The sequence below is a fragment of the Geotrypetes seraphini genome, chromosome 7 (assembly GCF_902459505.1).
Source record: "Geotrypetes seraphini chromosome 7, aGeoSer1.1, whole genome shotgun sequence".
Lineage (NCBI taxonomy): Eukaryota > Metazoa > Chordata > Amphibia > Gymnophiona > Dermophiidae > Geotrypetes > Geotrypetes seraphini.
The window spans coordinates 189,152,219-189,177,809 of record NC_047090.1 but is presented as its reverse complement, the minus strand read 5'-3'; the positions used below and the strand labels follow the sequence as shown (position 1 = coordinate 189,177,809).

General features: G+C 42.6%; 1 protein-coding gene across 1 annotated transcript in view; it reads left to right on the top strand.

Moving 5' to 3' along the window:
* Window positions 1-25,591, top strand: part of SLIRP (SRA stem-loop interacting RNA binding protein) — a 34,771-nt gene that overhangs the window by 817 nt on the left and 8,363 nt on the right. Inside the window, exons 2-3 of the mRNA XM_033952773.1 lie at window positions 5,543-5,601; window positions 13,240-13,347. Of these exons, the coding sequence (XP_033808664.1) occupies window positions 5,543-5,601; window positions 13,240-13,347 (167 nt within the window). The remainder of the gene's footprint in view (window positions 1-5,542; window positions 5,602-13,239; window positions 13,348-25,591) is intronic.

The following is a 25,591-nucleotide window of genomic DNA, read 5'->3' as shown; positions in this document are numbered from 1 at the left end:
ACTCTTTCTTCTCCTTACCCTGGCCTCTCTGTCACTTCCCTCTCTCTTCCCCCTAGCTGTCCCCCCACAATCCCAAGCCCACCCCTTCCTAACCTGTGGACTAAATTGACTCTCCTCTCTTTCCTCCCCCACCTGTCACATGCAGGCCAAGTCCCAGCACTCACCATGCCTTTCCCCCCTCCCCCACCCCCACTAACCTGACCTCAGCAGCACCAGCCAGCTCCTGCCAAGTGGTTTGGCAAGGGGAATAGGCCCTCTCCCAGCCAGCCCACCCCAGTGCCCAGGAGCTGCAGCCATCTTCACTACGGCAGCGGGGAGCCATGGAGGGGGAGGTGCAGGATTCTGGCCTAACCCGCCCCGCCCCCAGAGGTCCTTCCCTTCTCCAGACCCAGTGCCCACACTTACCCCGTGCAACTTTGGCCAGCTCAGGTGGGGGCAGGGCAGAATGCAGCTGGGAGCCAGAGAGCCATACTGCTCATCGTTTGGGCGGCTGCACAAAGGCAATGAAAAGTGAAACACCGCAGCTCCCCAGAAACAGCAACTCGACCATCGACTCTCCCTCTTCTGGAGCTCATCACGTAGGCCAGGGGTGTACAATGTCGGTCCTCGAGGGCCGCAGTCCAGTCGGATTTTCAGGATTTCCCCAATGAATATACATGAGGTCTATTTGCATGCACTGCTTTCATTGTATGCTAATAGATCTCATGCATATTCATTGGGGAAATCCTGAAAACCCGACTGGATTGCGGCCCTCGAGGACCGACATTGGACACCCCTGACGTAGGCAGTAAGCTCAACACAGGCACACATTGGTTCAGCTGCAGCACAATGAGCCAATCATAAATGACCTTAGAACTCTGAGGTTGTTTGTGATTGGCCCATTGTGCTACAGCTGAACCAATGTGTGCCTGTGTTGAGCTTACTGCCTACATGATGATCTCCATGCCTATGTGACATGCTGCTGATTCGTCGGGAAAAAGACCAGCGCCGGACCAGAAATAAGGTAGGCCTCGAGTCGGGATAGGAAGCAATCCCAGTTCCATCCCCGTGGGAGTCCTGTCGATCTTGGAGGGGACCCTGTGGGAGTCCTGTGGACCTGGGAGGGGTCCCCATGTATCTGGGAGGAGTCCCCGTGGGAGTCCCGCTGACCTAGGGGTGATCTCCACGGGATTCCCGTGATCCCCGTTCCCGTGCAGACCTCTAATCTAGACCAGTGTTCTTCAACCTTTTGGTACCTAAGGACCGGTAGGAATGAAAGAATTATTTTGTGGACCAGCAGTTGAACAACACTGGGCTAAGTCGTGGGCCGGGCCACGCCCATCTCCGCCCCAGACCCCACCCCCATAATAGTACTAATTGTAACACCATTTTTTCCATATACACTTTCCCTCCGTATTCGCGGGGCTTAGGGGCAGAGCCGGCCCACGAACATTAAAAAAAATCAGCGAATAATATTTGGGCCGGTTCTGACCCGCTTCCCCCGGCTATTTTAAGTCCTGAAAGCCCCCACTTAAGCCTTATCTGGTGGTCTAGCGGGTTTTCAGGGCAGGAGCTCCTGCCCCGTGCAGATCGCTCACAGGAAATGGCTGCCTTGAGCTCCTGTAGTCTCTGGAGCCATTTCCTGTGAGCGATCTGCAAGGGGCAGGAGCTTGGGAAAATCGCTCCTGCCCTGAAAACCCGCTAGACCAGTGGTTCCCACCCCTGTCCTGGAGGACCACCAGACCAGTTGGGTTTTTGGGATAGCCCTAATGAATATGCATGAGAGAGATATGCATATAATGCAGGTGACAGGCATGCAAATCTGATCCATGCATATTCATAAGGGCTATCCCAAAAACCTAACTGGCCTGGTGGCCCTCCAGGACAGGGTTGGGAACTACTGCGATAGACCACCAGGTAAGGCTTAAGGGGGGGGGGGCTTACAGAGCTTAAAATAGCCTGAAAAATGAAAATGTTTTTTTTAAAACCGCGACTAAGCGAATCCGTAGATATGGAATTTGCGAATACGGAGGGGGAACGGTATACACACACACGCAATATAATTGTATTAACAACACATAATGGTTAATCACAAAATTAAAATACACAAAGCACACTGTATGCTTTTCAAAATTCTTTCCTACCAGAAAACAGATAACCCCATGCAAATGCAGGACCAAAAACTAAAAGTACTAATATTCACAAACAAACTCTAAGATGCAAGACTCTGCAATCAGTACAACCCCAGAGGAAAAGAAACAAATGCAATTCTTCCTGAACAGACAGCAGATATAAATCAATCACTAAATAAAAAAATTAAAGCATTCCCCCTACCATTGTCTCTCTTCCTTCATGCTCTGCCTTGCCTTCTGGCCTGCCCCCTGGTGTTTTCTTTGGGCCAGTCCACGGTGCAATTAACGTGGCGTCTTCGGACCGGCTCCCTAAGTGCTGCATTGCACAAAGCTGTGGGCAGTGGCTCCTCGTGCATGTCCCGCGCCTCATCTAGAAGCCTTCCCTCTGACATTGCGACGTCAGAGAGAAGGCTTCCGGTTCAGGCGAACGACGCACATAGGAGCATCTGCCCACGGCTTTGTGCAATGCAGCACTCAGGGAGCCGGCCCAAAGACACCACGTTGATCGCATCAAGGACCGGTGGCTGAAGAACACTGATCTATACTATTCTTCCTTCTCAGCATCTCCCCTTAGGAAGGTCAGGCACAGAAGGCCCTGGTACCCTTTCTCAGATGCATAAGGGAAAACAGATAGACAGTCCCTCCAGTTATCTTCAGGAATGTCAAAAGAAGAGACACCTATAACATTTACTATACTGTACTGCTTTTCATAATATTTTTATTATGTATATATCACTTATATCCTAAGTGATTTACATTCAGGTACTTTTTCATATTTCCCTATCTGTCCCCATGGGCTCAAAGTCTATCTAGTGTACCTGGGGCAAAGAGGGGATTAAGTGATTTGCCCAGGGTCACGAGGAGCAGTGAGGGATTTGAACCCACAACCTCATAGTGCCGAGGCTGTAGTTTTAACCACTGCGCCACACAATCCCCGCTCTTTCTTCTACACCAGGGGCACAGGACCTTAGTTCAGGACCTTGTTGTCCTAAATTATTAGTCACTTAACTGCTTTTGGTCATGTGTCCTTTTGTCCCAACAGCTAAATTCTAGGGCAGGGGTGTCCAAGTTTTTCAACACTGGGCTTATGAGTGTTTTAGCCTGTGACAGCAGGATTTATGCTCATCACAATCTGTGAATCTCTTCTGAAAATTGTGACTTCATAGTCGCCAAATAGCTCGGCAACACTATGTGCGACAGCTGATTTAAGTATAACATTTCTTGCTAAAAAAAAATAAAAAGTAAGCTGCATTTTGCTTGCAGGCTGCACATTGTGTGCCCCTGCTGTAGGAAATATGAGTTCTCCACTGTGGGTCTGAACAGTACTGTATCCATCTAATGTGCACTTATGATGATAATTGTTATTTTTGGCATATAAGATGGTTGTATTTATTTTTGCTGTTGTCTTTGTCTTGCCATGTCCCAGTAAGCAGAACCGAAAACAACAATCCTGTCGCTAGCTACAGAAGCCTAAGAGGACAGTTATTTGGTTTAATTTTTTCTGCAGAAGTGAAGGGTGGGGGTGGGTTCAAGGGTAAGGGATATTTGTATACCACCTTGCTGTGGTACAATCAAATTGGTTTACATATTATATTCTGGTACTACTTTGTGTTCCTAGTGGGCTTGCAATCTAAATTTTGTGCCTGGGGCAGTGGAGGGGTGAGTGACTTGGCCAGGAGGACAAAGAGCTGTGGTGGGAATTGAATCCGTTGCCTAGGTACTCAGACCATTGCACTAATTACGTTTAAATCATAAAGCAATACAATAAAAAAGCAAAGAAAAGGTTGTACAGGAATATATCCTTTCCTCCCAGAACCCACCCTCCTCTATGTCACAACAGCAGAAAACTAGGAGTAAGTGAGATCAATTCAGTACCAACTATCATATTAAATATTCAACAAATAAATATGCGCTCTCAGAGTAAGAGTCCCAAAAAGCCCTCTAGGTTTGCTGGAAGGTCCTCCACTGAGGGGAATGCAAAGATCTGATTTGAGTATGATTGGCCTGAAGCAAAACTATCCTCTGGATACAACCAATGTATCATGAGAATCTCGGAGAGGGTGAGATCAGAAGGCCTGAGCATGCGCAGATGCTCAAGGCTCAGCAGCAGACCAATAGCAGGCACTTTTATCACCGGCGGTGCAGGGGTAAGGACAGGGCCAGTCGGGGAGGGGGGAGGGGAAGAGGTGATAGAAGCGCCTGTGGCCTCGGGGGGGGAGCAATACTGTTGGTTCCCGCGGCCGGGTCAGGTGGGGGCTCGCAAATCGAGTCAATGCTCGGTTTACGAGTCAAAAGTTTGCTGAGTGTTTTGCTCGTCTTGCAAAACACTCGCAAACCGGGTTACTCGTAAACCGAGGTTTGACTGTACTTGCATATAATGTGTACAGTGCTACATACGTCTAGTGTGCTATAAATTTTATGGCCTCTGAATGTAAATCGCCTTGAACCTTTTTGGTATACAGTGCTCCCCCGCGAATTCGAGGTCCCGGTCATTTGCGGTATTTTCTGACCGCGAATGACCAGGCAGGAGAGAGCAGCCGGAGCACCAGCGAGTGAAGGAAATCGCTCACGGTATGCTCTGACCGCCTCTTCCTGTACTAAAATCGGGCCTTACCAATCAGGAACTGCTTTGACACACAGCTCCTGATTGATGAGGCCCGATTTTAGTACAGGAAGAGGCGGTTGGAGCATACCGCGAGTGATTTCCTTCACTCGCCGGCTCTCAGGCTGCCTTCTCCTGTCTCCCCTGCTAAAAAACGTATTTGCGTTTTTTCAACATTCGTGGGGATTCCTGGAACGGAACCCCTGCGAATATCGGGGGGAGTACTGTAGTGCAATTAACAAATTGTGTATTAGATTAGTAGAGATCTCCCTCCAAATCCATGGTTATGCGATTTTTTTTTTTGGGGGGGGGGGGAAAGAAATGCTGCATCCCGGACCTTATCTGGTGGTCTAGTGGGCTTTCAGGGCAGGAGCGATCTTCTTATCCTCCTGCCCTGTGCAGATCACTCGTACAAAATGGCTGCGGGGAGTTCCCATTGTAGTCTCGAGAGACTTTGGGAACTCACGGCAGTCATTTTGTATTAGTGATCTGCACGGGGCAGGAGTATAGGAAGATCGCTCCTGCCCCAAAAGCCCGCTAGACCGCCGGGGAAGGTAGGGGTGGGTCAGAGCCAGCCCAAAAGTTATTTGTGAATTTTCAATATTCGTGGGCCGGCTCTGTCCCTAACCCCCACAAATATTGAGGGAGAAGTGCATTTTCAAAGCATTTAGACTTACAAAGTTCCATAGGTTAGTATGTAACTTTATACGTCTAAGTGAAAATACATTCAATGTTTCACTAAAAGGCTGGCGGGAGGGGTTTAGACTTTTTTACCTGCCACTGTTTGTTCTAGTATTACTGATAGACTTTTTCTTTCTTTTACCCATAGAGGAAATGAAAGAATACTTTTCTCAGTTTGGGACTGTAAAGAGATGTGTCCTTCCCTTTGTGAGTATTTATATTCAGAACATAGTAAATGATGACAGATAACCTGAACGGTCCATCCAGTCGCATGCATTATTTATTGTCTTTCTTTGACATTTCTGGGACTGTGGAAGTGCACCTGGTAATGTCCTTAGGTTCCAACTACTGGAGTTGCTGTCAAAGCACACTGCAGCCTATCTCAACCATCAAACAGACTCACCTTAAAAGGTCATCAATTAGATTGGATTTCTTTCAAACATGGAACATAACTAAATATTTGGCTTGGTTCCACAAAGTGGGATATAAATCATTGGTCTGATCACTTCATGTTAGACTTTACTGCTTATTGGAAAAAATGCATGCATATCCCCAAGATTAATAAAAAAAGAACATAAGAATTGCCGCTGCTGGATCAGACCTGTGGTCCATCCTACCCAGCAGTCCGCTCACGTGGCGGCCCTCAGGTCAAAGACCAGTGCTCTAAATGAGTCCAGCCTCACCTGCGTACCTTCCAGTTTAGCAGGAATTTGTCCAACTTTGTCTTGAATTCCTGGAGGGGGTTTTCCCCTACAACAGCCTCCGGAAGAGCGTTCCAGTTTTCCACCACTCTGGGTGAAGAAGAACTTCCTTACGTTTGTACGGAATCTGTCCCCTTTTAACTTTAGAGAGTGTCCTCTCGTTCTCCTTATCTTGGAGAGGGTGAACATCCTGTCTCTATCTAGTAAATCTATTCCCTTCAGTATCTTAAATGTTTTGAAATACAGAAATTCAGGAAAAATACAGATCCAATTTTATTTTGGAAACAGTTAAATTTTGATATTAATGTAAATCCTATTATCTTTATGGAACAATTGAATTTTATGTCATCACATATATTAGATAGAATAGCACCACTTCAAATTAGGAATAAAAAAATGGGAAGTTTTCAACAGAATTATTAGCCTTAAAAAGAGAATGCTGGAAATTAGAAAAAAGATGGAAAAACCCATCAAACTAAAGACTTTTAAACATTGTGGAAATAAAAGATTTCCTTCTACAAAAGGTTAATGTTACAAGAAAGGATTATTATTCTAAACTTATTGGGACAGATGTTTGTGGCACACACAAATTATTCAAACTAATAAAGGAACTAACACTAATAATGTAATTAATATTCCCACGGATAAATCATGGTCAGCTCAACAACTAGCATGTTATTTCAAAAAGAGGTACGAGATATAAAAATTCAATTTCCTCCATTATGTGACCCTACACATGTGTTCTATAACAAAATCTAAAAATAATCCAAGGACTATATTTGACAAAATAGAGTGGGACGACTTTATTAAACTTTGATAAATATATTAATACTTATGTTGTTTAGATATGTCCAACATGTATCTTACGATGTGCACTTTTATCATTTAAAATGATTGTTTTAGATAGGCTCCTTCAACAACTGTTAGAAACAAATTTTACTAACTCCATTATTAAAAGATACCAAGGTAAACTTAACTTAAATCAAACATCGTAGCATCAATTTCAGTAAAATTTTGTAAAAATTATGGAAGTTTAGTAACTACTCAATTAAATTCTTACATAGAAAAATTCAACATATTTCATCCTACATAATCCCGTAAGGATGTAATACTGAAACCATTCTGGGATCTCTTATGGATATTGTTAGGGTCATAAAGTATTAATACTGCAGTTCGATCTTTCGAGTGCCTATGATCAGGTAATATTATTAAGATTATTAGACTATATTGGCTTATCTGTAAATACTTTAAGATGGTTTAAAAACCTCTTAAATAGAACTTATAAAGTAAAAATGTCCAAAATGATATCCAAAGAATGGTCTCTTCCTTATGGTGTCCCCCAGGGTTCTCCTCTTTCACCTCCCCTGTTTAATATCTTTTTGCATTCTTTAAGCTTTACTTTGGAAAAAGCTAAATTTGTCATTTATATATGCAGATGACATCAGTGTTCTCATCCCTTTTTCATATTTGTTAGATCATATTGCACTTCTCCCTCCCTATTCACGGGGGTTAGGGGAAGAGGCAGCCCACGAATAGGGAAAAATCGTGAATAACTTTTGGCCAGCTCTGACCCATACCCAAACCTTACCTGGTGGTCTAGCGGTGGCACGGGGCAGGAGCGATCTTCCTACACTCCTGTTGTAGTCTTGTGAGACCACGGGAACTCGCAGCACGGCTCTGCATGGGGCAGGAGTGTAGGAAGATTGCTCCTGCCCCGCTAGATCACCAGGTCAGGCCCATGCTCCGATTGCCCCTACGCCACCTCCGATCGCCCCCCCCCCCCGCCACCTCTGATCTGATCGCCTCCCTCCGCCTCCAATCGTCCCCCCCCACCGCCGCCTCTGATCGCCTCCCTCCAAGTCCCAGGGCCTTTTTTTTTTTATGTCAACAAGCGATTCTCAAGGGGGAGGGCCTGGGAAAAAACCCGCAGATAATTGAAACCGCGAATAGGGAGGGGGAAGAGTAAATTAAAACTGAATTACTGCATGAAGTTGTTAGAGAATTGGATGTTGAATTATCAACTTAAATTACATAAGGATGACCAAAATTGTTTGTTAAACCATTCTAACATGAATTGCAATACAAGTTTTTACCATAAATAATAACATTGATTTTTCCACTGGCTAATGTAATAAGAATATTAGGAGTTCATTTTGATCAATCTTTCACTATTACCTCAGGTCAACCAACCTGTTAATAAAAAAGTCCTTTGGTCTTTTCTGGAAACTCAGAAGGATTAGAAAGTATTTAGATAATTATCAATTCTGCCTTTTAGTTCAATCTATTTTTTTTGTCTCAATTGGACTATTGTAATGTCACTTTCTTAGATTGAAGTTTTTTTTATTATAAATTTTGGGCAAATTACAGAATACAGTCATTAGATTAATCTTCAATTTGAAGAAAAATGATAAGATTACACCTTACCTACGTGAACTGCACTGGCTTCCTATAAATGGGCAAATACTTTATAAATTCTATTGTATACTATTTAAAATACGTTTTGGAGAAACTCCAATTATATGTCTTAACTCTTTAATTTTTCCAATAATCCATCTTTGACAAATAATGACACTTTTCGGCAGGACTGTGGAGTCGGAGTCGAGGAGTCGGAGGAAATTTCGGGTACCTGGAGTCGGAGTCAGAAGTACAAAAAACTGAGGAGTCGGAATCGGAACATTTATCTACCGACTCCATTTTTGAACTTGGCATACCAATCACGAGTGATTCTTTCAGCTATAGCACCCACTATATACATAGCACAAATGTTGCGAGCAGCTTCTGCGGCCTTAGAACCTTGATTAAAAGCAAAAAGAAGGTGGTGTCGAAAATGCTCATTTCTCTCAACTTGACATTCCATTTTAACGATCTGAAAATTAACCAGTGCTGTGGAGTCGGAGTCGGAGGAAATTTCGGGTACCTGGAGTCGGAGTCGGAGTCTGAAGTACAAAAAACTGAGGAGTTGGAACATTTATCTACCGACTCCAAAGCCCTGCTTTTCGGTATCCAGTCATTAAGAATTTAAGATACAATAGATTTTTTTAACTCCACATGGGCTTATCAAGCAACTTGTGGATTCAGATGCAGAACCCTAGCGTTCAGGACTACTAGACATATCTACAGGGAAGATTATTGATGTAAGAACCTAATCTTTCTTTAGGATCTCACAATTAATCGCTACCGCACGATTGCAATTAAAATTAAAATTTTTAATCTTCACAGCGCTGCCAATTTTTCTCCCCAGGACGTTTTTTGATTATTTACATCGAATGATTTTCTCTTATATCTGGAAGCGGAGACCTCCACGGGTTAGCCGTTCAATGTTATTTCAATCACGGGACAGGGGTGGTATGGCGGTTCCCAATTTTTATTATTATTTTCTGGCAGCACAGTTGCGATATTTATTGGCCTGGCAGCAAGAGCCTCATAGGACTTGGGTTCAATTGGATGACTGTTTTTTGGGTGATATTTCCTTGCGTTCCGTACCGTGGTATGCATTGCATAAGCTTCGGGTGATGGTTCGCAAGGTCAATCCGGTGATAGGGGTAATTTTGCGTGTATGGATGTTGTTTCGGGAGAAACTGTTCCCCGGTAGGGTGTACTTCTCTCAGACACCAGTGAGGATTGCAGAGGGCTTTTTGCCCGGCAACTTAGATTTGCGTTTTCAATCTTGGGAAGCGGGGGGGCTATGTACCTTGGGACAGTTTGTGGTGGATGGTACTTTAATTCCGCCAGTTCATTTGCAAGAGGAATATGGTGTAAAGGGTGCAGATTTGTTGCAATATAATCAGGTGATTGATTTTCTCAGTCGAAGGGCCTTGCCGGATCTCCTTGTGGATTCGGAGGCTTGGAATAAGGTATGGGAAGCTTCGAGTGTGAGAGGATGTATCTCTAGATTATATGGGTTACTTCTTTCAAGTTTCAAGTTTTTTATTTATTCTTGATTAATCGCTTTCTCTAATTCAAAGCGATGTACAAATCAAATTCAGTTAAAAGAGAGCAAACAAACAGACAAACCAAACTTCGGGATTTACAATGCTTACAAAGGTTAAAACTAATTAAACTACATTGGGTAAAAATAGGGTTATGAAATACATTCGTTATATAAAAGATTAAACATAGGAAAACACATTAGGAAAAATAATAAATAAAAAATCAGGAATTAAAAGCATCATTAAAAAGAAATGTTTTTAATAGTGATTTAAATTTTACCAAATCTTGATCGTTCCGTATAAAAATTGGAAGAGCATTCCAGGTTTGAGGGGCTGTTACAGAAAATATAAATTGTCGTCTTGTATTAATCAATTTCAATGAAGGTACTGTTAATAGATTTTGATCAGTAGATCTTAATGTTCTAGTTGGATGGTAAGATATTAAAAGTTTATGAATAAAAGCAGGAGTCTTATATAAAAGTGTTTTAAATGTAAGTAAACAGATTTTATAAGTTATTCTATGGATGACAGGTAGCCAATGTGCCTTTTCAAGTAGGGGAGTAACATGATCAAATTTTTTAGATTTTGTAATAAGTTTTATAGAGACATTCTGTATAATTTGTAAACGTTTGATTTCATTTAATACAATACCTCTAAAAAGAGAATTACAATAATCTATCTTTGATATAACTAATGAGTGGATAAGAATGTTTAAAGATTGTGTATTCAGAAATTTTGAAATGGATCTAATTTGTCGTAATCTGTAGAATGAAGTTTTAACAATATAACTTATATGGTCATGAAAGTTTAATTTGGAATCAACAATTACTCCTAATATTTTCGTTTTATTGACTATCTGTAAAGGGGTATTTCTTATAGTAATAGGGGTGACAAGTGTGGGATTTTCCTTCCAAGGAAAAATCATCAAATTTGTTTTTTTTATATTAAGGGCCAGTTTATTAGTATTTAGCCAATCTTGAACTTGATCGAGTTTCTTACTAATCTCATGTATTTCTGAAATATTATCCGTATCTACAGGGTGTAACAGCTGAATATCGTCAGCGTATCCGAAAACTTGAAAACCTATAGATTGGCACAATGTAAGGAGTGGTGCTAGAAAGATATTAAATAATAGAGGAGAAAGAATAGACCCTTGAGGAACACCGAAAGTGGATGAAATAGGATTAGATATAGATTCTTTAAAGAAAACAGAAGAAGAGCGATCTGTAAAATAAGAATTAAACCAAGAAAGAATTTGATCCGTGATCCCAATAGATTGAAGTCGATTTATGAGAAGTTTATGATCAATTGTATCAAAAGCTGCGGAAAGATCTAGTGAAATTAATAAAGTAGTTTTGTGATGGTCAAGAAAATAATGAATGGATGTAGTTAAACCAACTAGTGATAATTCTGTGCTGTGATGTTCTCTAAAACCTGTTCGATTAGGGTGGAGAACGTTTGTTTTTTCCACAAAATCTAATATTTGGGTATAAACTATCTTTTCCGTTAACTTGGCCAGAAAAGGGATATTAGATATGGGCCTATAGTTTGTTGGATCTATACTACTAGCATTATTATCTTTGAGAATTGGACGAATTATTGATTTTTTCCAGTCTTTTGGTACTTTACTTTGGGTCAGACTTTCAGTAATTAAAGTATGAATAACTGGTCCAAAAATTTGAAAGTATTGTTTCAGAATGAACGGGGGAAGAAGATCTGCTTTTGAGCTTTTAATATTGATAGATTTAATAGCCAACTCAATTTCTTTTTGGCTTGGAAGTTTAAATTTAGAGCATTTTGAGGTTGAGAGTTCGGTTTTTAACTGATCATGAACAATGTTACCTTGTTGATTTATTACAAAAGAGTTTCTTATTATTTTAATTTTTTCTGTAAAGTGATCTGCCAATTTTGCATATTGGGAAGGTCTTTTGGGCCGAACCTTTACTCCTGCACAGTGGAAACGTATTCTCCGCTCTCTCCTTAAACCATCTATTGCCAGCAATATGGTGGAAAATGGCTATAAAATGCTATATCGCTGGTACTACACGCCTGAACGACTGCATAGGGTTAATCCCGCTCTCCCGGATGAATGTTGGCGTAATTGTGGGGCCTCAGGAACATTTGAGCACATTTGGTGGGCCTGTCCAAAGGTGGGTCCCTTTTGGGATATGGTTTTTTCGGTTATCTCGGACATTTGTGGGGTGCTCATGGTCAAGGAGCGGGGGAGTGCTCTGTTAAATTTGTTGCCACAGGGAGTCCCTTCCCGTTTTTTCTCTCTTATTGCCCCATTGGTTACCGCAGCACGGTTGGTTTTGGCTGCAGCATGGCGTCAAGATATTATACCATCCAAATTGCAGGTGATTGCCAAAATGGATTATGTATTTCGTATGTCTCAGTTGTTCATGCATCGGTGGAAACCCTATGTTACCTGGAAGAGTAGACGGGATAGTTAACTTACTTTTATATTCATTATTATTTCTGTTCCTTTGTACCCTGTGTTCTGATTGACATTTTGTGGCTTCTTTCCACTGTTGATTGTATAAGCTGCTTGGGAGTTGGGAGGGGGGGGGGATTAGTTGGGAGATTTAGAATAGGGGATATAGATCCTGGTACTGATCTGTTCTCATGCGAGTGCTTGGCATTGTTACAAAGAGTGCTGTTTCAACTGATTGCTCTGTACCAGTGATTTTGAAGTATTTTATATTTTGTATGTCTTTTGCATTTTTTCAATAAACGGTTTAAAACTCAAAAAAAAACAAAACATTTTTAATCTTCCTGCAGCCCTAGTTCTTACAAATTAGTTTGGATTTAGATCCCAAGGGCTCCTTTTACTAAGCTGCGTTAGCGTTTTTAGTGCACACAGCATTTTAGTGTGCGCTAAACCCACGCTACCCGGCTAGAACGCCAGCTTAATGCTGGCGTTAACATCTAGTGCGCAGGGCAATTTAGCGTGCGTTAATACCCTAACACGGCTTAGTAAAAGGAGCTCCAAGATCACCCCTGGAGAGATACTGAGGTAATTGTGATTGTTAACTTTAATTATTGAAATCTTGTTTGGGAAGGGGATATGGTCTTATGAGCCTGAAAAGTAATTGGGGGTAGGTGCTTAAGGCTTAACCTTTTGCCTAGGGTGTCTAATGCTCTTTCTCTAGCTCTGGCTCATCTGTTTTTGCAGCCTTTTTATGTTAATTGCTATTTCTGTTTTGAATGAGCAGGACAAAGAAACTGGTTTTCATCGGGGATTTTGCTGGATTGGGTTTTCTTCTGAAGAAGGTATTCGGAATGTCTTGCAAAAAGATCAACACATCATTGAAGGATCTAAGGTATGGTAAGACCTTGAAAATTTAGTACTTTTTTTTTTTCTAGTTCTCTAACTCCACCCCCCCCCCCCCCCCCCCCCCACACACACACTTCTTGTACAATCCTGCTCTATTTCTGGACAAATGGGTTATGCATCTCATGTCACCAGACTGCTTGTAGGAAACTTCATTTACATACTTTTCAGACCCTCCCTCTTACCTCAACTGCCTTCAAGAAGCCAGTTGCTTTCCTACAAGTCAGACTATAAGAGTTTGTCTTTTCTGCTCATTTTTCTTTTCTTTAACTTGGAAGTTCTTCACGCCCTGTTGAGTCCTCGTACTGCAGAAGTCCCCTGCGGGGACAGCTCTGTTCTGTGGGAGATTGCAGATTTGATTGGATCAGTCTGCTTCCATGGATTTTGGCTGCTGGACAGTGCTCGCTTCTGATCAGCCTGCTTTACCGGATCGGGGCTCAAGGTTGGTGCCCTTGGGAGCATTGCTCACCCCATGTTCGTCTGCTAGTGGGTTTGAGTGTAGGCTGTGTGGCTTTGTGGAGGTGAATCTGAGATTGGGGTCCAACTGTGTCCTCCCCAATCCAGGAGGTCTCCAGTTAATGTGGTAGTCTTGAGAGGCAGTAAGAAAAAAACAGCTGTCCCAGTTTGCTGGGCTTCTTGAGGCAGATGATCTCCCTGAATGCTGATTCAGCATCCCCATTGCAGCTCACAGCACAGTGAGTGAACAGGCTGATTTTGGGGAGTCTTGGAAATTGATATTTTTGCCGATATATTTTCTACACTGTTGATTCTCTTTGTTGTCTTGCCAGCCTCAAAGCCTTCTCCTAGCGTAAAATTTCTCAAAAGGGTCCAAAGAAGAGCGACTAAGATGGTTAAGGGGTTGGAGGAGCTGCCGTACAGCGAAAGATTAGAGAAATTGGGCCTCTTCTCCCTCGAACAGAGGAGATTGAGAGGGGACATGATCGAAACATTCAAGGTACTGAAGGGGATAGACTTAGTAGATAAGGACAAGTTGTTCACCCTCTCCAAGGTAGGAATTCTCTAAAGTTCAAAGGGGATAGATTCTGTACAAATGTAAGGAAGTTCTTCTTCATTCAGAGAGTGGTAGAAAACTGGAACGCTCTTCCGGAGTCTGTCGTAGGGGATACAAGACAGTTAGACAAGTTTCTGCTGAACCAGAACGTACGCAGGTAGGGCTAGTCTCAGGGCGCTGGTCTTTGACCAAGGGCTGCTGCTGTGTGAGCGGACTGCTGGGCACGATGGACCACTGGTCTGACCCAGCAGCGGCAATTCTTATGTTCTCCAAGCAATACTGCTTTAGCAGCTTCCCACAAGAGCACCACCCTGGTGCTGCCTACTATTATTCACATAGTCCTTCCAACTAGCACTCAATTTCTCTTTAAATTTGACATCTCTTAAATGAGTCAGTGGGAACACCCATCTCCTACTACATTCTCTTTGCCCTTCCCCCTCAAGGGCCAGCCATACCCGAGCATGGTCTGAGATCACTAACAACCCTATTTCAGCTCTACTAATTGAGCCGAACAAGGATATCGAAACTAGTAAGTAGTCTGTGTGAATGTGTACAATCCTGTTTTCCCGGGTGAAGCACCTTCCATACATCCACCAATTCTACCAAGTGATTTAAATTGTGTAGTCCTTTAGCATTCGTCTGTCTACTGCACCCTGCCGGTCTCATACTATCCAACTGGGGGTCCCAAACTGCATTAAAATTACCCCTCACTATCAGCCGTGCTTGATACTTCAAAAGTAAATTGATGAGTACTTTATAAAACCAGGTATCATAGAGATTAGGTGCATTTAGAGAACAAAAGATTATCGTTTTCTAGGCCCACCCCCCTTTGCAGATGAAATGACGTCCTTCCTTATCCTTTTCCAACTATTCCAGGTTATCTACCACCCTTTTCCTGAATATAGCCACCCCTCTTCTTTTTCTCAACTGAATCTCCCCTCTCCCCATTCACTCTTCTTCCCAACACCCTCAACAATCCCTCCTACCAACATTCATTCTCTCCCCCCCACCCCCCCACTTCGTGCATCACTCGCTCAACCATGTCCACTCCCACACTAGACAAAATATAACTCACTGGTGTTTCTACTGTAAAGTAGTATAACCTCAGTCCAGTCCTTCCCAGCCGCATTCCAGTCAAGGCTGCTGACTAAGAGCAGTGCCAGCAGCAGGCCTATGCTTTTTCCAAGCAATGCATATCCTCTGCCATGTGGCAGCCCACTCTCCTCCTGGCTTCTTCTGGAATGTGCTCCAAAGACTGGGCTATCAAAGTGTCCCAGGACTTCTCTGGAGTTTTCACCTTCTTAGTGACTGTTCCAATTGTTGTCATCAATGCAAAGGGGTACTGCCAATGATATTTGTAGCCTTCTTGCCACAAAAGTTTGGTAACACCCTGAAACTCCCTTCTCTTACTCAAGTCCCTGTACACTGCAACAGGGCTAACATTCCATTTGTAACTGCCTTGCTGCTTGCAGAATATCTTCCTTCACTTTAAAGGAGGTCAGGTAGATTACAGTTTCTCTCAGTAAATTGTTCATCAGGCACCTACTGCTCTGTGCACACGTTCTATGCCAACTTCCAGTTGGCTATTAATATCTCCATGGGCCAGTTTCAACAAATCCTCACAAATGTCTTTGGCCACTTTTCTCACATCTTTACATTTATCATCTTCAGGGATACCCCACAAGCAGAAATTACAGTGTTGGCTTCTCCCAGATCTCGTAAGTCTTTAGTCTGGAGGGTGTCAAGATCCAAATTGACATCCAATTCTTACTTTATCAACTCGGGCCTCCAGTTCCTCTTGGCGGCGTGAGACCTCCTGTAACTCCTGCTTTATTTCCAATATCACCTGTCTGATGACCAATCTGAGAGTCTATCCTCTCTCAATCGGGTGAGCATGGCCGCAAAACCATTAGCATAGGACTGCCTCTGATCACTATCTTTCACTTAAATCTCCATACACAGTCAGTCCCATGCGGTTCCCCAGTTCTGAAGCCTCCGCCATCTTTGATGTACTTGGGGAACTGCCATGCTTCTCTGCAATCGATTCCATTTGACTGCCAGCAAACAAGTACGTTTCTAATTTTCATTGTGTGGTCATTGTCTTCTATTTACAGGAGGACATCAACTGGAGGGGGAAGTCTCAGAACTGTTGGTGCTATAAGTGAATTTCATCATGGCCCTGACAGCGCTTCCCTCCCTCACGTCCTGCCACACTGGTAAAGTCACTTTTGCCTAGCCTGACCTTTGGGACATTTTATTGTGTACTCTGTTCTTGTATGCAAAAGGGGTCACCAAAAGCCCGCAAACTTCAGTTTGAAAAACTTTTTGATACCCTGTTAGTCAACATCAAGCATGGTTGGAATTCGGAACCCAATGCTCAACTTCTCCTGACACTGGTGTAGACATCGATACCGTCTCTATTGATGTTGGGCAATGTGGTCGATGCAGTGCCCAGAGTCTTCATCATTGATGCCTAGAGCTTCGGAGGTCCTAGCATCTAAGAAAGCTAAGAAGCATAAGCACTTTCATCCCAGACATACTACTGTGTCCTCCCCAGGCATCAACTTCATTGATGTGTGGATGACTGTTCTTCATTCATCTAGCTGGTGTCTCTACACAAGTGTACAGTATAGCAGACTGCTTTTCTATGCTACGATTCTACAGGAAGAAATCCGGGCTAAGCTCAGACAAGAGCTTTTGGGGCTACTATGAATATAGTCCACACAGACTCCCATTCCTGCCTTGGCCCAGCCAGAGGATGTATCAAAGCGTTATTCAAGGACATTATCGGGGACACTGGCTTGACACCAAGCATCAGCATTGACAAGAACCCACTTGACATGTGCATCGTCCTCATTGGAGGAAGTTTCACCTTGAAGCATACTCTGATACACCAAGAAGAGAATACTTTGAGGAATCTCTCTCTCCACTCCAGTGAGGACTTATCAGATTTTGCTACAGAAGAATCCTATGGAATACCTTTAATCCTTCCCCTCCTCCCCCACACTGAACATCTCCACCTTTTGATGCATTCAATGTCTTCTCCAGAACATCTGCAGTAGCTTTTGCATTGCATAGAAAGGCCTGCGCTTTTATTTATTTTTATTTATTTATTCAGTTTTCTATACCGTTCTCCCAGGGGAGCTCAGAACGGTTTACATGCATTTATTCAGGTACTCAAGCAGTTTTCCCTCTCTGTCCCGGCAGGCTCACAATCTATCTAACGTACCTGGGGCAATGGGGGGATTAAGTGACTTGCCCAGAGTCACAAGGAGCAGCATGGGTTTGAACCCACAGCCTCAAGGTGCTGAGGCTGTAGTTTTAACCACTGCGCCACACTCTCCCCTTAACAAAGAAAGTCTCTTCAACTCATTCCAGAAAAATCTCCTTTACAAAGAACTCTTGTCCCTTCTCCAACTCAATGCAATAGAACCAATTCCTCTGCAGGAGAGGTCATGAGTTGTACTTGAAATATTTTCTGGTACTGAAAAAGGCCTCTGTGGATTCAACAAATACTTGTTGAATGAGAAGTTCTGCTTAGTTTCTCTGAGAACCCTACTGCTCCTACTGGAGAAGGATGATTGGCTTTGCTCTCCAGATCTCACACATCTTACACTTGCATATTCATACTAACTGCTTAAAGGAAACATCTTCGCTTTCAAGTTGGATCTCATCACTTCCATTCAAAGCCCTACCCTTCAACCTAGCATCAGCCTTGTCATATTGGTGGCAGCCCTTAGCTCATGGGAGTTTCAGGTCTCTCCCTATCTAGATGATTGGTTCATTAAGGCTTCATTGCTACTAGCTCAGCATGCCATCAAAAATCACATCTGCAACCAACCCAGATGTTGGAGTTTATAGAAGATCTCTTAGATACTGTTCAAGGTCACCAATCTCTTTTAGCTGTGCCAGATAATTTCCTCATTACCACACATCACATGACATCAGACTACCTCTCCTTGGTCCCATGGCCTTGACAGTCTACATCACTCTGTTTGCACATCTCTACCTCAGAATTCTTCTATGAATTTTATTGACCCAATGGTCTCATGCAAAGGATCTTTTCTCCGATACAAACCACCTCAGACCTCTATCACACCCTTCAATGGTGGATGTTTCTGTCTAACTTCACCTGAGGTCTCCACCTCATCAGAAAGTTCTCAACACAGATGCTTTGATGTTAGGCTGGGGAGCTCATCTCGATGGCCCCCACACTCAGGGAGTATAGTTTTCTCACAAGAAAACTATCAATTTCCTTGAGCTCCAAGCAATACACAAGGCTCTCCAAACATTCCAAGACCGTCATCTTCACCAAATAGTCCTCATCCAAACTGACAGTTCGGTTGCCATGTTCTATTTGAATGAACAAAGAAGCATGGGATCTTATCTCACTACATCGACGTGATCCAGATTTGGACTTGAGTGACTGCTTATGGCATTCTCAGAGCAGTATATCTGGCAGGGAAGCAAAACAAATTGAACAGACTTCAACCTCATGAGTGGTCTCTCAGCACATCCATCCTATGCCAGATTTCTCCAAATGGGGGACTCCGGACATAGATTTTTTGCTTTCCCCCACAACAAGCTTCTATTTTTCTGCTCCAGACTCTATGTCTTCAATTGCCTGGAATCAAATGTTTTCCTCTTCGACTGGGGGAACAGATTCCTATATGCATTCCCTCAGATACCTCTCATTGGGAACTCTACTCAAACTTCACCAGGATCGGGGAACCATGATCCTTATCATACCCCGCTGGCCACATTTGTTCCCTCCTCTTCTGCAGCTCTTATCTCTTAACAAATTGCAACTCTTTTCAGTAGTACTCAAACAGAATGAAGGCTCTCTTGCATCCTGACTTTTGCTCATTGGCACTTACAGCACAGTATCTCTGACTGAGCACATAAATACCTACAAACATTTTGCTCCAGGAAACCCTCCACACAAAGGTGTTACCGTAAATGGACTAGATTCAATGCCTAGTGTGGTCTCCATTCTCTTGAATCTTTCAGATTCTATCTAGTCTGGACTACCATCTTCACCATTCCAGAAATATTCCACGTATCAGCAAAGGTGGAAAAAAGAGGAAACGAGAGTCAGCATGGTTAAAAAAGTGAAATGAAAGAGGCTATTAGAGCCAAAAAATCATCCTTTAAAGAATGGAAAAAGGATCCAAATGAAGAAAATAAGAAGAAACACAAGCACTGGCAAGTTAGATGCAAAGCATTGATGAAGATGGCTAAAAGAGAATATGAAGAGAAACTTGCAAAAGAGGCAAAACTCATAATTTTTATAGGTACATCAAAAGCAGAAAACCTTTGAGGGAATCTGTGGGACCGTTGGATGATCAAGGGGCGCTCAGGAAGGATAAGGCCATAGCGGAAAGACTGGTTGATCCATCAAGTTCAGTAGCCTGTTTGCTTCGGTCTTTAAGGAAGATGATGTAAGAGATCTACCTGAACCAGAAATGGTTTTCAAGGGTGATGATGCGGAGGAACTGAAAAATCTCGGTGAATCTGGAAGATGTACTAAGCCAAATCGACAAGTTAAAAAGTGATAAATCGCCTGGACCGGATGGTATACATCCCAGGGTACTAAAAACTCAAACATGAAATTGCTGACCTGCTGTTAGTGATCTGTAACCTGTCGCTATAATCATCTGTAGTACCTGAAGATTGGAGGGTGGGCAATGTATGCCAATTTTTAAAAAGGGCTCCAGGGGAGATCTGGGAAGTTATAGACTGGTAATCCTCACTTCAGCGCCGGGCAAAATGGTAGAAACCGTGGAACTCTTAGACAAACATGATTTAATGAGTCGGAGTCAGCATGGATTCAGCCGAGGGAGATCTTGCCTCACAAATTTGCTTGACTTCTTTTGAAGATGCGAATAAACATGTAGATAAAGGTGAGCTGGTTGGTATAGTGTATCTAGATTTTCAGAAAGCTTTTGATAAAGTTCCTCATGAGAGGCACCTGAGAAAATTAAAGTGTCATGGGATAGATGGCAAAGTTCAGTTGTGGATTAGGAATTGGTTATCGGATAGAAAACAAGAGGGTAGGGTTAAATGGTCATTTTTCTTAATGGAGGAGAGTAAACAGTGGAGTGTCACTGGGGTCTGTACTGGGACCGCTGCTATTTAACCTATTTATAAATGATCTGGAAATTGGAACGATGAATGAGGTGATTAAATTTGCAGATGACACTAAACTGTTCAAAGTTGTTAAAACGCTTGCGGATTGTGAAAAATTGCAGGCGAACCTTAGGAAATTGGAAGACTGGACTTCTAAATGGCAGATGAAATTTAATGTGAACAAATGCAAAGTGATGCACATTGGGAAGAATAACCTGAATCACAGTTACCGGATGCTAGGGCCCACCTTGGGGATTAGCGTAGACAATACGATGAAACCTGCCCAATGTGTGGCAGTGGCTAAAAAAGCAAACAGGATGCTAGGAATTATTAAAAAAGGGATGGTTAACAAGACTAAGAATGTTATAATGCCTCTGTCCTCCATGGTTCAACTTCACTTGGAGTATTGCGTTCAATTCTGGTCTCCTTATCTCAAGAAAGATATAGTGGCGCTAGAAAAGGTTCAAAGAAGAGTGGCCAAGATGGTAAAGTGGATGGAACTCCTCTTATGAGGAAAGACTAAAAAGGTTAGGGCTCCTCAGCTTGGAAAAGAGATGGCTGGGGGGAGATGCTATTGAAGTCTACAAAATCCTGAGTATGAGTAGAGCGGGTACAAGTGGATCTATTTTTTACTTTGTCAAAAATTACAAAGACTAGGGAACACTCGAAGTTACAGGGAAATACTTTTAAAACTAATAGGAGGAAATTTTTTTTCACTCAGTGAATAGTTAAGCTCTGGACCGCATTGCCAGCGGTTGTGCTAAGAGCAGATAGTGTAGCTGGTTTTAAGAAAGGTTTGGACAAGTTCTTGGAGGAAAAGTCCATAGTCTGTTATTGAGAAAGACATGGGGGAAGCCACTGCTTGCCCTGGATTAGTAACATGGAATATTGCTACTCCTTGGGGTTTGGCCAGGTACTAGTGATCTGGATTGGCCACCGTGAGAATGGGCTACTGGGCTTGATGGACCATTGGTCTGATCCAGTAAGGCTATTCTTATGTTCTAATTCAGGCTTAAAGACTAACTCAGTTTGAGCTCATCTCAGCGCTATCAGTGTGTTTCACTGTCCACGAGTGCTGCCCATTTTGAATTGATTCGTTTTCCCCAAAAATCAGACTCATCGATTCAGTAACCAACCCTCCCCTCAGTGAGACCTGACATACCTCTGGGCCTCCTAAACCATCAGAAGCAGTGGCAGTGGATGGCAAGCAGAGGCATCACTCTGAACAGGCTGCTCATGGCTGGCCCTGCTGGGTCCTTCCCTCTGCCATGTCACCAATGCGCCAGAGGGAAGCCCTGGTGGGGCAGACCGCAAGCTACCTGTTCACAGCCAGCCAGCCAGCCACCGCTTGTGCTGCTTTAGGAAGCCCGACGGTATGTCAGATCGCAATGGTGGGGAGGAATCGGGGGAGTCAATTGGGAAGTGCTGCACAGGGAAATGGGAGGAAAGAGGAAAAGTTGTTGGACATGGATTGGAGGAGAGGAAGGGAGATATGCAAGAGGCAGAAAGGGTTAAGATGAAGATTCTGCAAGCAGGTAAGTGAAATTCAAGCATTTTTATCAGATCCATTCTTTACAAGATTCTACCATGACAGAGTAGTTCTTTGCACCTATCCAACATTGCTTCCTAAAGTTGTCTTGGAATTTCATCTCAGTCATAGAGCCAGCGCTATGGTGTAATCGATTCATCATTCTACCTGTTTCCCAAATCACATTGTCATCCAGGTGAAGCAGCTCTCCACACTTTAGACTGCAAACGTGCTCTGGCATACTACTTGGATTGGACTAAACTTTATAGAAATTCTTCCCAACTCTTTGTGGCTTTTGACCCCCAACAGACTTGGAATTCCTGTTACTATGAGAACCATCTTATATAGAAAGGCCTTAACCATAGAAACATAGAAAGATGACGGCAGATAAGGGCTATAGCCCATCAAGTCTGCCCACACTATTTACCCACCCTCTTAAGTCTACTGACCCCCTAAAGTATAATTGTAATTATACTGTCTCTCTACTGACCCGCTCATTCAAGTCCATACCCTAGTGACCCTATCCCTTGGCATGACCCTCGTAGGGATCCCACATAGGTATCCCATATCGACCCTACAATTATATACCAAATTAGATAGAGGGAAGATAATCTATTGAATATATAAAATTATCAAATCATCAAAACTTAACTCCATTCAAATTCGAAAATGAACAAAACAATAGTATCTGAATTTAAAAAAATGTAAATCAAGATATTATCTATAATAATAAAACCCTAGAGCGCGCTTGCACTCTTGAAACTTCATGATTCCTGTCGCCTTGATGTGTGCCTCCGTGCCGAATTCGATTTTCGAACATGGAGGCAGGCCAGGACACGGAGCAACTCCCCCCCCATCGCCGTCACTCACCGCTAGAGTGCCACCTCACTGCTGCCGCTGATACGGAGGGGGAGGGGGGGGGGGCACAAGCGCACCTGCCAGCATCTTCCCTCTTGCCTGCTCATCTGCCCGCCGGGGACCATGGGCGGGCGGCCCGCAGACAGGAGGTTGCTGAAACGCACCAAGCTTCCCCGGGGGGAACGGCAAGCGACGGCAAGGAGGGAGTCGGAGCAGGCCGCAGAGGCTGTCGGTGGAGGTAAGGGTTGCTGCCGGATGGGGGGAGGGGCAAAAAAAGGAAGGGAGGCCTACTGCTGGACAGGAGGAGTAGAAAAGAGGTGCTGCTGGATGGGGGGGAGGGGGGCAGGCAGAAAAAGGAAGGGAGGCCTGCTGCTGGATAGGGGGAGCAGGCAAGGGGTGGTGGTGGACAGCCGAGGAAAAAGAAAGACAGAAAGAAAGAAATACAGAAATAGGCTAAAGAGAGAGAGAAATAAATAAATAAATACAGACACAAACACACACATTCTAGCACCCGTTAATGTAATGGGCTTAAAGACTAGTTATGAATTTTTAAAAAGATTGTAATTAAATCATAATCCTAATTGAGTGTTAAGGTGTTTGGAAAAAATTGTGGTGGACATATCATAAATTATACAGACTTCAATCTTTGGAACCTCATGATATATACCGTTCCTGTCTTGTATACCGTTGTAATCATTTATGTCCACCACCCCCTACCACTGAAAAACTTGTACTTTATTTATTTTGAATCAATTTAATAATTACTTAATGTAATAAATTACTAATCTGGAATATTTTTATGAGAAATGAATAATACCTACGTGTGTGTAAGCAAAACTAAATTATAATTTCATTTTGAATTGTAATACAATAAATATGTGGACTCAAAATTGTAAAGTACATAACATGTGCAAACTTAAGATTATAAAGTGCATAACGTACATGTGCATAGAGAACTTATTAATCTATTTTAATAAATTGATGATTGATTGTAACTATATCACTGTAAATATGTTCCTAAGACATGCATTTGCTGCAATCCATTAAATAGATTATACGCAAGACAGCTAGTATATGTTGAGAAGGCAACACTTACCTTATTGTATAGTGGAATCTGCCATCATCAACGTTGATGCGGATAAGGAACTCCCGACGCCTTTAGCTTAAATAGGCGTTTAAACTCAAACATGGGTCTTCGGGGGGAAGATTTTCAAACCAACGCTGCCTTACAAAAGATAAATACAGAACAAGCATACTCTGCATTAGCCAAAACGGGCTTTATCAACGTAGAAATACATAAGCAACACAAGCAATAAAGTTACAGGATTTTCGTTCTGAAATTATTTAAGCGTTAAGCCAGTTCAGCCCGGTATGTATTTTGGATTTTTATTAGATGTTCAGCGGTAGTTTTAGTGTTCATGTTTCTTACTCTTATGTAACTTTATTTGTCCAGCTTTATTGCTTGTGTTGCTATACAATAAGCTAAGTGTTGCCTTCTCAACATATACTAGCTATCTTGCGTATAATCTATTTAATGGATTGCAGCAAATGCATGTCTTAGGAACATATTTACAGTGATATAGTTACAATCAATCATCAATTTATTAAAATAGATTAATAAGTTCTCTATGCACATGCACGTTATGCACTTTATAATCTTAAGTTTGCACATGTTATGTACTTTACAATTTTGAGTCCACATATTTATTGTATTACAATTCAAAATGAAATTATAATTTAGTTTTGCTTACACACACGTAGGTATTATTCATTTCTCATAAAAATATTCCAGATTAGTAATTTATTAAATTAAGTAATTATTAAATTGATTCAAAATAAATAAAGTACAAGTTTTTCAGTGGTAGGGGGTGGTGGACATAAATGATTACAACGGTATACAAGACAGGAACGGTATATATCATGAGGTTCCAAAGATTGAAGTCTGTATAATTTGATATGTCCACCACAATTTTTTCCAAACACCTTAAAACTCAATTAGGATTATGATTTAATTACAATCTTTTTAAATATTCATATCTTGATTTACATTTTTTTAAATTCAGATACTATAGTGGTGTTCATTTTCGAATGATGATTTGAGTGTGTGGCGCAGTGGTTGGATCTACAGCCTCAGCACCCTGGGGTTGTGGGTTCAAACCCCGTGCTGCTCCTTGTGACCCTGGGCAAGTCACTTAATCCTCCATAGCCCCAGGTACGTTAGATAGATTGTGAGCCCACCGGGACAGAGAGGGAAAATGCTTGAGTACCTGATTGTAAAAACCGCTTAGATAACCTTGATAGGCGGTATATAAAATCCTAATAAACTTGAAACTTGATCCATCTCCTCCTCTCCCTATTGGCTAAGGCTCTTAACATTTGCATCTCCTCTTCCTATAGGCTAAGGCTCTTAACATTTGCATCTCCTCTTCCTATAGGCTAAGGCTCTTAACATTTGCATCTCCTCTCCCTATTGGCTAAGGCTCTTAACATTTGCATCTCCTCTTCCTATAGGCTAAGGCTCTTAACATTTGCATCTCCTCTTCCTATAGGCTAAGGCTCTTTACACCTGCATTGTGATGTCACAGAACTTTAGAAACATGATGGTAGATAAAGGCCAAATGGCCCATCCGCAGCAGGAGGAGTGTGTGGTGCAGTGGTTGGATCTACAGCCTCAGCACCCTGGGGTTGTGGGTTCAAACCCCGTGC